Source organism: Pleurodeles waltl, chromosome 3_1, assembly GCF_031143425.1.
Source record: "Pleurodeles waltl isolate 20211129_DDA chromosome 3_1, aPleWal1.hap1.20221129, whole genome shotgun sequence".
Lineage (NCBI taxonomy): Eukaryota > Metazoa > Chordata > Amphibia > Caudata > Salamandridae > Pleurodeles > Pleurodeles waltl.
The window spans coordinates 1936784705-1936798074 of NC_090440.1; the positions used below are offsets into that span (position 1 = coordinate 1936784705).

General features: G+C 44.3%; 1 protein-coding gene across 2 annotated transcripts in view; it reads right to left on the reverse strand.

Moving 5' to 3' along the window:
• FLOT2 (flotillin 2) overlaps positions 1-13370 on the reverse strand; it is a 321407-nt gene that overhangs the window by 188279 nt on the left and 119758 nt on the right. For both annotated transcript variants that reach the window (XM_069226210.1, XM_069226209.1), the window contains exon 4: positions 67-190. In XM_069226210.1, coding sequence (XP_069082311.1) covers positions 67-190 — 124 coding nt within the window. The remainder of the gene's footprint in view (positions 1-66; positions 191-13370) is intronic.

Consider the following 13370-nt stretch of genomic DNA (forward strand, 5'->3'; position numbering starts at 1 on the left):
GCTCAGTGCTCACAATAAAGGAATATGTAGAACATGCAAGTCCCCGTCACCAGATGTGCTTCATACCCAAGATGGATCGCAGATGCCCCTCCAGAGTTTGAAGGACCACATTTTTCACTTCTTGGACATTTTTTCCTAAGAACTGCTCAGAAGCAACTGCAAGAAGTTCCTTTTCCGTCATTATTTTCACCTGTAGATTGAAAAAAAAAAAAAACAACAGACACACATTTGCCAACATGAAATTAAAGTCTTCCAAAAACAGCAAAAGCAAAAAACAATCACCAAAATCAGCAGAAAGCAGTTTATTGGTCTTATGTCAGGAACAGGCACTTGATATGTACGTCACACGGTCGACTGACATCCCAATTTCTTGACTTCAAGGGGTACCCTCACTTTGAACCATTCCTGGATTTAATCCCCAATTTATTAAGCAAAAGCTTGTATGTCCGTTTCAGGTATGGGTGTTTACCTTTGAGGTCTTTTACTAGTATATGGCGACCTGCATTGACAACTGATCTATGTCCTTGCTGTAATTGTACTTCGGAAACTCTAGTACATTTCATCTTTATTTGTCCTGCCCGTGGGATAGCTCGGCGGAAGTTGATCCGCCCAGCCTGTAGGAATATGGGTATGAGACATTGTAAAGATGCATTGAGACTGATGATGAGAGATACCCCCATTTTTTAAATCTGTGCGGTCAGCAAGTTCCTTGCGGTCGCATGGCACATACGTATACGCCTCTTAAAAAGCCAAAATGATCTGTCGTAATTAAAGTTCTGTAATTTATTTATACACTGATTTTATATAATAATTTTATGATTATCGTGATCCATTGTTTGATGCATATCGGATGACAATGAGAGATAGTTTCTTATCATTATATTGGCCATTAGATAACTTATTGGGGAAGTACGCTAAGGATTTTTAGTATACATGTTTTCTTTTTCTTTTTTTATGACTGATTGTTTAATCTTACCTTAATCTTGTATTTATTATGCATTTATTGTTATTTTAGCTGTGATTATATTGCTTTGATGGTTAAATTTGACCGAATAAAGCTTGTGTGATGATGACGAAGCAGAAAGCCAATGTTCTTGTCCGATCACAAACTACAGCCACAGGGATGGGTCACACTACTTAATGAGAGAAGTGTCCTGAGTAAATATAGTAAGCATTACATCCAATCATATCACAAGTGTCATGCATCATAAAAGAACTCGAGGAATAGCCAAGGCCACGTATTGCCTTCCAATAACAAAGCCAAGACATTCCATAAGAAGTGATGTAGTGAGCCATACAAGTATGTACACAGAGTTAACTTATTCACACCTCTATTTTATGGCTTCCTAAATTAATACATTTGGTCCTCATCAAAAGTTTGAATACCAAATACCTGCCTCATTGGACCCCTGAATGCCTGATCAAATGATAGTCCCACCATATGAATCTCCTCCAGGTCAGCTATGAAAGGTGAAGATGTTTCATATTGCTTTGGATGTCAGCATGCACACATGCCACCACAGAGCAACAAGTGTAAAGACTAGCCATCAGTCTTATCTATTTTGGTTATAAAAATAGCCCACTCCGACAGTTTATGGTGAGTCCCGTGCAAGTTATGGAGACACAGGGCAAGAGTGCCGAAGACTTAAGAGTCAGATATGCAACAATACAGGCACGTTACCCATATCCTCTTGACGACATCTTTTCATACACTTGCATCTGTGAGAATGGGGAGGAAAAAGGGAAGTGGCTATTTAATACATCTGGAATTCCCAGTCCACATGCTCCTCTACCCTAACCTGTGGGAAAATGAAGAAAAACGAAATAACCTCTGTTGACAGAATATTAAGACTAAAAATCTTAGAATAATGGGGCAACAGGAATATATTTGGAGACCACCAGTGTAAACATGTTGGTGCAGTTCAAATATCATAACCAAGACATACGAGTAGAACTGCTAATTGAGATAAGAGGCCAGTGCAAGAACTGGTATGTCAAGTTCAGCAGCAGCAAATTAAAGCAAGTCTGGTTTGAATACATGTTCCAAAATCCAGGTTCACTTGACTTTATCCAGTGCAACTTAAACATTATCACACAACTGAAGAAATTCTGAGTCAGGACCAGAGTTGAGGAATATGACTTCTAACTTCGATTTATTTTCAACAGCAGAGATCACAGCATCACGAAAAAAACTATATTTCCCAATAATCACAGGGAAAATAGCAGTTCATAGATTAACCAATCAGTCTCTTTATAGGATTACACATCAGGAACTCAACTAGCCCCCTCTTCCTTTACTGCTCCGGCAGCAGATAAGCGCCTTTTCTACCATGTGTCTTGTACTCTATAATGTAATGCTTTCGATCTATAGTTGACTTTGTGTCTCTGGCTATGATCACTTGTTGATTTTGTGCGGGTGGACTTTAAGCTTTCACTCCCTGCAGGTCACGGCTGGCAGTGGCGGATAGCGCAGAAGCCACAGTGCGGTCCAACAATCGCTAGAGGGAGGCAGCGCTCCCCATTCTCAGGAGGGAGGGGGTTTTCTAACCTTTCACACGAAGCCTTCGAGCCCTGTCACACTACTATTGCAGTATGTAAAATTAAGTTAAAAAACGGGGTATTTCCCGGGGCCAAGAGCAAAACACCTGTTAATGGTAAAATTGCCAAGCACTAGCGGCTCTCTTCCTTCCCTTCGAATCCAGCTCCCCTCCCCCCAACCCTTTGTTGAGCACAACACTGAAGCCCATCCAGATTCAGGGGGCTCCCTTTTGGAGAACACGTTTGTACTGTATCCTGGTCCGGCCAACATAAGCACTTGTCTGATATCTCGCAGGATTCACCATCTTCCTACCTACAATGTGTATAATACTACAACCAGAGCATCACCAGTGCCTTATTTTACTGCAGTCATGCAGCGAATGGACCACGTCTCTCAGGTGGAGGAAAGGGAAGAATTAATCCAGTGGGATGACGATTTTTCTGAGGCAGGGGACACTTTAATACAGAGGGCTGTGAGTCCTGCCCTAGAACCCACCGGGGAGCAACTCTTCTAGCCACCTCGAACCCCTTGGTACAAAACAAAAGTCAAAGAGTATCGTACTGTGATAAATCTCAGGAACTTAAAGGAGTGGTAATATCCAACTACTTTAAGACTGAGGGGATCCATCTCACCAGAGTTATAATTCAACTGGATAAATGGATGGTAATCTCCGAGGTGAATGATGCTTATCTAGCATTTCCCATTTTCTTTCTTCACCAGAGATGTCTTCAGTTTCTGTGGAAACAAGTCTACAGATTCAAAGCCCTGCATTTTGGACTTTCAGCAGCACAATGGCGTCTTCCAAAGGTCCTGTGCCTGATTAAGAAACATTTTCAGGTCACAGCGATCAGACAAGTTGTCTACCTGGACGAAATCCAGATCTTGGACTAGTGCTAGGGTCATTGAAGGTCCATTTGCAGACAAGGATCACAACATAATGAAATTCTAGTATTCATTATAAATAGACGTTGAAACTCCATCCGAGTTAATGTATGGCCTTCCTTGGGTTAATAACAGATTCAATCCAGGTGACACAAACTCATGAACAAGAAGGTGAGGAGAATGAGAAATGAGAAAGGAACTCCAAATAACTCTACTGTGGCAGAAGACTTTGTTAAAGACAATGGGCGCACCTCTTTGGCCTGTCAGTTTAATTTCAGGTAACCTTCTCGGAGCCCCTCTACTACAGGACCCATCAACATCTAAAGGCTAAGCAGACGTCTCTCGTACTCGGAACAGACCATCTTGTCAGACACCAAGAAAGAGATCCATTGGTAGGTGGACCACACAGAGGTACAGAATGGCAGGGCAATCTTCAGTTGCAGCTGGACTTGGTAACGGAGTCCCATGCCAGTACTCTCAGAATACTAGGTGCAGAGATTTGTCTAGATGAAGGTCATAGGAGAAGGCGACCATGCACTTCAACTGCTTGGAAGTTCTAGCATGCTCCTTCAATGTTGGACACAGGACAAGAGGAGGTACCGCAAGGTGGACATCTCGATCTGCTACATAAACCATCTCTGGGAGGGAAAGAACGTCACAAGCACTCACAGAACGGACCACTGGCTTCTGGCATTTCCGCCTGCAGAAGCAATTGGCAAAAACAGAGGAGAAGCTCCCAGGACTACAAAATATTTCAGTGGGCTGGCAGTCAAGGCACTTTCAAAATTTCCGAGTGTGGAAGCTGAGGACTGATATGTTCAGAGCATTGATGGAGACATGGGACCACTTAGGGTGTGTTAGAAATGGGGTCTTTGGTTGGCAGTCAGGTTATCCCCTGTCCAAGCAAGGACCCTCACTCTAGTCAGGGTAAAAGAGAATCACCCTCAGCTAACCCCCTGCTTACCTCCTTGGTAGCTTGGCACAAGCAGTAGGCTTAACTTCAGAGTGCTAGGAGTAAAATATTTGTACCAACACACGCAGTAACTCTCGGTCCGGGCAGGCCTTGCATTGTTTTTACACACCCAGCGGTGTTTGCATCGGAAATCCAGCCGCATGATGATCCGAAAACCCCGCAGCGTGGGTTGCGATCTCACCAGCCTCCATCAGTGATGCTGTGCGTCGTTTCTCCAGCTCTGTGTGTCGATTCTTCGGTCGCATTGCAGACGAACATAGATTTTCAGTTGGGAAGCCGGCGGCGCATCGACTTTTCAGCCGCAGATCATAGTTGTGTCGCTCCTTTCCCGGCACTGCGTTCTGTGCGGGGATTTCTGCCTCTTAGGCTGCCAGCGGATCCTTTCAGGGTCCCAGGAACTGGATGGGCACCACAGGGCAGAGTAGGAGTCTCTCCAGAGACTCCAGGTGCTGGCAGAGAGAAGTCTTTGCTGTCCCTGAGACTTCAAACAACAGGAGGAAAGCTCTAAATCAAGCCCTTGGAGACCTTCACAAGATGGAAGGCACACAAAGTCCAGTCCTTGTCCTCTTACTCTGGCATAAGCAGCAACTGCAGGATAGCTCCACAAAGCACAGTCACAGGCAGGGTAGCTCTTCTTCCTCAGCTCTTCTCCAGGCATGGGTTCCTCTTCATTTCCAGAAGTGTTCTAAAGTCTGTGGTTTTGGGTGCCCTTCTTACACCCATTTTCTCCTTTGAAGTAGGCCTACTTCAAAGTAAAGTCTCTTTTGAATGAGAAATCCTGCCTTGCCCAGGCCAGGCCCCAGACACTCAGCAGAGAGTTGGAGACTGCATTGTGGGAGGGCAGACACAGCCCTTTCAGGTGTGAGTGACCACTCCTCCCCTCCTTCCTATCACAGGTGGCTCATCAGGAAATGCAAACTACACCCCAGCTCCCTTTGTGTCACTGTCTAGTGTGAGGTGCAACCAGCCCAACTGTCAAACTGACCCAGACAGGGAATCCACAAACAGGCAGAGTTACAGAAATGGTATAAGCAAGAAAATGCTCACTTTATAAAAGTGGTATTTTCAAACACATAATCTTAAAATCAACTTTACTAAAGGATGTATTTTTAAATTGTGAGCTCAGAGACCCCAAACTCCACATGTCCATCCGCTCCCAAAGGGAATCTACACTTTAATCATATTTAAAGGTAGCCCCTATGTTAAACTATGAAAGGGACAGGCCTTACAACAGTGAAAAACGAATTTAGCAATAATTCACTGTCAGGACATATAAAACACAATATTATATGTCCTACCTTAACCATACATTGCACCCTGCCCTTGGGGCTACCTAGGGCCTGACTTAGGGTGCCGACTTACATGTAAGAAAAGGGAAGGTTTAGGCCTGGCAAGTGGGTACAATTGCCAAGTCGAATTTACAGTAAAAACTGCACACACAGACACTGCAGTGGCAGGTCTGAGACATGATTACAGAGCTACTTATGTGGGTGGCACAGCCAGTGCTGCAGGCCCACTAGTAGCTTTTGGTTTACAGGCCCTGGTACCTCTAGTGCACTCTACTAGGGACTTACTAGTAAATCAAATAAATATGCCAATCATGGATAAGCCAAATACATACACATTTTGTAAAGGAGCACTTGCGCTTTAGCACTGGTTAGCAGTGGTAAAGTGCCCAGAGTAACAAAAACAGAGTCCAGTATACATCAACAACCTGGGAAACTGAGGCAAAAAGTTAAGGGAGACCACGCCAAGGATGAAAAGTCTAACATAGTGGAACTGTTTGTGTCCCAATCGGGCCATTAGCTTCTCCCTTACTTCAGCTGGAGGCCAGACCTGGTGGAGACAGCAACTAAGCAAAAAAAAGAAGCAGGGAATGAATTTCTTCCGTTCACTATGATAGAGAGGGAGGTGGGTCAGGTAACCAGACATAACTGTGATAATGCTGATATGTAGATCTCAAGTGTTGCTTTCAGTTCTGACTAAATATTTTTGGGATTTACTGACCAATTTCTCTCACAATCAGAAAACTGCTAGATTTTCAAATTTTCAAAATTTCTCCCAGCACCTGGTGGAAGGGACCGTCCGACTTAAGGCTTGGAAGATTAACAGGGATGCTGGGAAATCCCAGTACTTTCTCAACAGTCTTCAGATTTTTTTCAAGCGAGCCTCATCACAAAGAATCATCAAGAGGAACAGGTCAGCATGTTAACGATGGGCTAGTTTGTGCCTACGACAGAGTTGGGATCCTGTAGGGTCTGAGCTTGCTCACATCCTAAACTACCTCTCAGACACAGCACAAGAAAGAAAGGCTTAGAGGTTAGAAAATACTTTTAGATTTACTATCTCAGCTGGTCATCGGATTGTGAATGGTGTGGTTGTGGGTGGGCATTGGCTGGTGTGGATGCTTTTGAGGGGGCGTAAGACTCCCCAGCTCACCCTGGACCCAGGCACTCACCAGTATAAAATGTCCACAAAGATCCTGAATTTATTCTTTTCATAGCAAAAAAATGAGTTCTTATTAAGAAAGCAATCATCGGTTAAGCTGGCCATGAATCTTTGTCTAGTGTTAGACGGTGCTGGACATTACAGCCCTAGGTATCTCGGGTAGTGTGTTTACACTGCATGGCGTAATGTTTGCAATCCCTAGAAATACAACAAACAATATTAGAGTGTTATTTCATCCCTTTAATTCAAAGCAGTGCACCAAGGCTTATAAAGTTATGATAGAGGAAATTAGACATTCAGGAATCTACCAGCTACTGATTTCGTTCATGAAACTTTCATAGTGGTTCCTCTCCAGTTATTGCTACCTGGGTGGGTAAAGGTATGCAGGAGACAGGCTTTGATGTGTCCAAAATTGTGGCACAGACTGCAAGAGACACCTGGAAGACATGATGAATGCAGTCAGGTGGTCTTCCGAATCCACACTCAAGCACTTTTACTTCAAATAGGTTGTGGGTGTGGCCTCACTGGTTGTGAGCAAGTTTTGAACTGGCACACTCCTTGCCTTCTGTCCTGACATAGGACACAAAGTTTCCCAGCTGGTGTGAAGGAAAATGTTCAATTCACTAAGTAATACGTTTTTATTTTGATGAAAGCGCTGTTCAAAAACAGGAATAGAATCATGGGACGTTAGAGGCTACAAGGTGTTGCACGAACAAAGAGGGGGACCAGTCGAGTTCCTGAAATGTCATCAGACAAAGACATTGATAGGTTAACGTTCGGACTACTGTTTTCCCTGTAGGGTTTCATTTTCTCGTGTTTCTAGTCGCTGCTAATTAGAAAAAAACGCTATACTGGAAGACCTAATCCTCGCCTCAATGTCCTAAATAGAACTGAAAGCTTTGCTTCACAACATCCAAAAAACTTTATATTCTAACTTGGAAAAAGGTAGTTTTTGTTTAATCTCCTTTTAGCACATAAATGAAGGCTGGGGCAATTTGGAGAGTCACTGGAAGAGCTTCCAGTGGGAGGAGGCTCGCTGTCAAATGCCTTACTGTTTTCCTGAGATATGTGCTAATCATAAGGGCTGATGTGGGGAATTCTGAGTTCTGGTCACTATTAATCTTCCTTCCAAAACATTTTGTAGCTGGCCTTCTAAAAAAAAAAGTGTCATGCAATTACCTATCACATACAGTTGGGCGTCTATTATTTGAACTCGTAAGAAATGGCCTTACGTTTTAACCTCTTACACCATGGAAAATGTACATATCTTCCAACAAAACAGGAGCTACATAGCAATCCATCATTGGGCACATTGAAAGCAAATGTGTAAACTAGAAGGAATTCCTCAGCTATTCTGGAAGGCAGTACAGTAGATCTAACAGCAAGAAGATGAACTGTGGAAGATCTTGCTCATCAGAGATCACAAAGGAAGCTCAGTCCTAATAAGGTCTGACAAAAAACAAAACTGTGTTTTATTAAAAGTTGGGGGAGGTGATGGCGAAAGAGGCAGCTGGTCTTAAGGAAACATTTTATATGTATAAGGTAAATTGCCCAAATTAGTTAAAGTTTCTTGAACAACAGACACAGGCGATGCACAATGGCCACAGAAGCAAGTTTTAAGATTTGTTGGTAGAAAATGGGAAGGCAGTTTATACTGATACTTTAAATACTTGGTCTAAGAACAGCAGCATACTAATTCTGGACAAGATTAAACAAAAGTGTACGTGACAGCTGCAGAGCAATAGTTTCAGACAAGGGTCCATTTTGCTTAGAGAGCAATCTTGAGTCACATAAGAAACAAAATATACATACATTCAGATGCTAGGACGTTCTTTCGCACATGATCTAAATGGTCTTTACATTAAAAATGAAAAGTCCTCTTTTCAGAGTAAATAAAACATTTTCTCTTTGCCTGCTCTTTACGTTCCTTCAGCTAGAGTGTCAGTATTGGAGTCATGACTCCCTCTTCTTTAAGAGTGAGAACTGTTCCTCATACCCCTTTTGTCAGTCTACAACAGAGTAGGTTTTAAGTGTGCCTGGAAGCTAAAGTGCCTTTGGTACGAGTGCCAAGAGACAGTCTATGAGAAGGTGCAAGACATATTTATGGATAGATGCTACAGTATTCCTCGGCTGAGTTGAAACGGGTTCAATGATACAGTCTACAAAATCAATGAGTGTTTAGCACATTATGCAATGCAGACATGAGATGGCATTTCTGGTTTCTCAGGAACCCCACAAACCTTTCTACTAGAGTGAGGGAGTAGGAGATTCAGGCTATGGGATCTAGCATATTTATGGATCTCACCCCCTTCACTGGAAGGAAAGAGGGCAAGTAGGTTCACGAGACTAACCTCCGGATTGTGGTCAGTGTATATTTTTGCAATATCTTGGTGAAACTGACTTGAAGAAAGTTCTTCCACCCATCATTAAGCACTGCAGGTCCTTTAACCCTGATGAGATGTGTTCTAAGAACACATTTTGAGGTAGGAGCAAACAGTGCGATTCTGAGGTCAGCCTTTTTTGCAACCTGGCATAAATAGTGTTGCAGTGATTCAGTTTATGGGCACAATGAGGCAGATGAACATCAGGGCACATGGCTTTGCCTCTGAAGGCAAATAGTTGAAACAAACAAAAAGTGATGTATGGAAATGCTCAATTTAAGCTTAACCATTGGTAATTACTCTGAGAAGTATTCAATTCCACTGCTTTTTTCACGATCATTACAAGGAGGGGCCAACAATAGGCAAATCAGTCTTGATATAAGAAATCAGAATTAAAAAGAGTCCAGTTTACTTTGGAACAAATTTGTTTATACAACTGAGGATCAACAGACTAGAAGGCAATGCATACTGGCATCTACAGAGAAGACAATCAACTTTGAGTTCCCCAGGAAGAATAAATCAATGCCCATTCACATATGCACACCTGCCACATAGATATTTTGCAATGCAGGAGACAAGATGTAAAGATCTACCTAAACTTCTGTATTTTGCTCCTATTCTTGTAGGAAATTACAAATTCTTCAGAAGGATGTCAAGACATTTTCCACTCTCAAACTTGGAGCCATTCCATGGAAGTAGCTGTGATGTAGAGCCCACTCCAGGGACCCAATAGCCAGCTAACAAAGTGGCTAGGAACAAGGCATATTATTTCAAAGTAAGTTAACAGAATGCTTATCGGCAGCTTGGAGGATTAGGTATTTGTTTTTTTTGTTATTTTTATAAAGGTAACCACTGAGAGCACTGAAGAACAAATTCCTGCAAGATCTACTTCCGGGAACGCACAAAAGTATAATATGCCCCTCAGCACAAATCCTGATCACTAGAATCCTAGGTTTGACAAGTGAAATTGCTAAAACATTCTCAAACCCTGTGAAGATAAGTACAAATAAGAGATCTGTATATTCAAGATTCCACTTCCAAAGACAGCATCCTTGCAAATTGTGCAGACATAAAACAGCATTGTTGCCTGAAGAACAAGTTACTTATCTTCGGGAACATCTCATCTGGTAGAGATTCCACAGATTTCTTGCTTTAGATTATCTCCAGGTGTCAGACTGGATCCGGAAAGGTTTTGTGAGCAGTACCCCTGCATCTTGTAGGTGGCGTCGTCAGCACCAAAGTGACTTGCGCAGTGTGCCTATGTAGCTGCCACCCCAAGAGTGCTGATGTCAGTTTCTTTTTGCCATTTTCCACACCAGGAGCACGAGCGACAAAGAACACTGACCACTGGTGTGGAAAACTAGGGCCCTGAAAGGGGAAAGCCCTGTCCTTGGAAAACTAGGGCCCTGAAAGGGGAAAGCCCTGTCCCTAGAAATCCATTTGCAGAGCGGGGAGGATGGATGGGTGGGTCGGTAAGGAATCTATGGCTAGATGGCGTCTCTACCAGAGAAGGTGTTACCAAAGGTAAGTAAATTGTTCATCTGTTAGAGACTTCTAGCCGCAGATTCCTTACCTCAGAATAGATACCCAAGCAATACTTCCCCAGAGTTGGGTCTGTGAAACAATTTTACATAACGTCCCGAAGGACTGAATGGGCAAAGTGCCCATCCCAAAGGACCAGACTGCCCAGGTCCTAGTGCTTGATGAACGTGTGCAGAGATGCCACGTTGCTGCCCAAGAGGTATCCAGGAATGGAACCCCACATGCTGATGCAATGGTCTCAGCCTTGGCTCTAGTGGAATGAGCACACAAGCCCTGAGGGGGTTGCTTGGTGGCCATTTCGTAGCAGATTTAATACAGAGCACTATCCACCGGGAGATGGTCTGCTTCTGTACGACCTTTCCCTTTTTCACTCCAACATACCCCACGAAGAGTTTGTCATTGACCCAGAACTCTTTTTTTTGTGGTCAAGGTAGAACACTCCTCTTCTTTAGAGGGATGAGGTGGAGCAAAAAAAAGTAGGCAGGGTGAGGGACTGGCCTTCATGAAAGGGAGTGATGACTTTCTGCAGAAAGGAAGCCTTAGTTTGCAGACCCAGCTGGTCTGGGTAGATGTTCAGGTACGGAGGCTTGGATGACAAAGCCTGAAGTTCACTGACCCTCCGGGCAGATGTTATTGCCACCATGAAGACCGTTTTCATGGTAAAGAGGTTGAGAGGATAGTTATGCAAGAGCTCAAAGGGAGCGCACATCAAGAATAGATTAAGATCTCATTGACACATGATGAAAGGAGGAGGAGGAGGAAATACATGTTGCAAACCCTTCAAGAACTCAAGTACAATAGGGGATTTGAAAAGGGAGAACTGATCTGGCAACCTCAAAAAAGCAGATATAGCAGAAAGGTAGCCATTTAAGGTGCTCAGAGCAGAGCCCTGCTGGGCAAGGGAAATAATAAAAAGGAGAACAGCAGAAAGGGGAGCAAAGAGAGGGTCAATCTGTTTCTCTGCACACCATGCCACAAACTTGCTCTAATGACAGGCTATACAGTTCTGGTAGAGAGATGCCTGGCTGCCAAGACAACATCACAGACATCGGGTGAAAGGTTGAAAGCTGTCAACTGTCGCCACTCAGTCTCCACACAAGAAGCAGAGCGTTGACGTGTTTGGGTGAAGAACCCTCCCATGCTGCTGCAGCTCCTATCAATGAGGCAGTCTGACCGGAGGAGTGAAGGACATGCTCAACAGCTCGAGATACCAAACTCTCCATGCCCAATCATGAGCCACAAGAATGGCTTGTGCCGGTCTTGAGTAATCTGGACAGGAGTGGTATGGCCAGAATGTCGTACAGGAGGCCTGAGCTCCACTCAACGCGAAAAGCATCTCAGAGTGAAGGTTGCCTTGAACACTCCAGCACACAGAACTACTGACACTGTGCGTTCTCTGTGGTGGCGAACAGATCAAACCAAGGCTCTCCATACTGCTGAAAGAGTCCACTGCTAGATGGAGCAGGCATTCGTAATCTGCTAGGCATATTCGGCTGCGTTTGTCCACTCTGGCATTCAAAGAGCCTGCCAGGTATTGAACCACCATGGATTTGCCCTGATGTTTCAGGGATGTCCAGAGATGCAGGACCACTTGACAAAGGGCCCGCCTTCCCTTGATGGGGGGCATAAAGGCTTTCAATGCCAGTTGGACTGCTGGAAGCTGCAACAGGCTGATGTGCATTCTGAATTGTGCCAGAGGCCTCCGAGCTCCACCTCTCCCAGATGGCCTTCCCATCCCAGGAGTGAGGAATCTATCACTACTGTCACATCTGGTTGGAGAAGGGACAGGAGTCTGTCGCTGACCCAACTGTGGTCCATGAACTACCACTGCAGGTCTTTTAGTGTTCCATCCAAGATCTGGACCATATCGAAGAGATTCCCCTGATGCTGCACCCATTTGGTTCAGGTCCCACTACAGAGCCTGCATATGCCAATGGGCATGAGTCACAAGCAGGATGCAGGAGGCCCAGCAGCCTCAGTCAGTCTCACCAAAATCTAGGATAGAGGCTGAAACATTGGATCATAGCCTGAATATCCTCGATTCACCATTCAAGAGGATAAGCCAGAAATTGCACTGTGTCTAGAACAGCCCCAAATGAAAGGCAGGGGTCTGAAAGGGAGTCAGGTGCGACTTTGGCACTTTTATAGTAAACCTATGCGGGTGAAGAAGGTCCACCGTAGTCTAGAGGTGGGAGAACAGTCAGTCTTCGAGATAGCGGAAGACTGACACCCCGTATGTGTGCACCGCAATCACCTTGGTGAACACACAAGGGCCACTGATAAGACCAAAAGGGAGAAAGGCAAACCGCAAGTGCTCATGGCCCACTGTCAACTGCAGGTTACACCTGTGGGAAGGCAAGAAAGTAATGTGAAAATATGCATCCTGCAAGTCCTCTGCTACCATCCAGTCTCCCGGATCCAGAGCAAACAGGACTTGAGAGAGCATGAGCGTTTTGAACTTCTTGAGGAGGAAATGAGAGGCCACAGGTCTAGGATAGGACGTAGGTTTCCATCCTTGTGCACCACAAAGTAACAGTTATAGCAAACACGACCTACTTCTGGCATCGGCAACCTCTTGATGGCTCCCTTGGCCAGGAGAGCTATC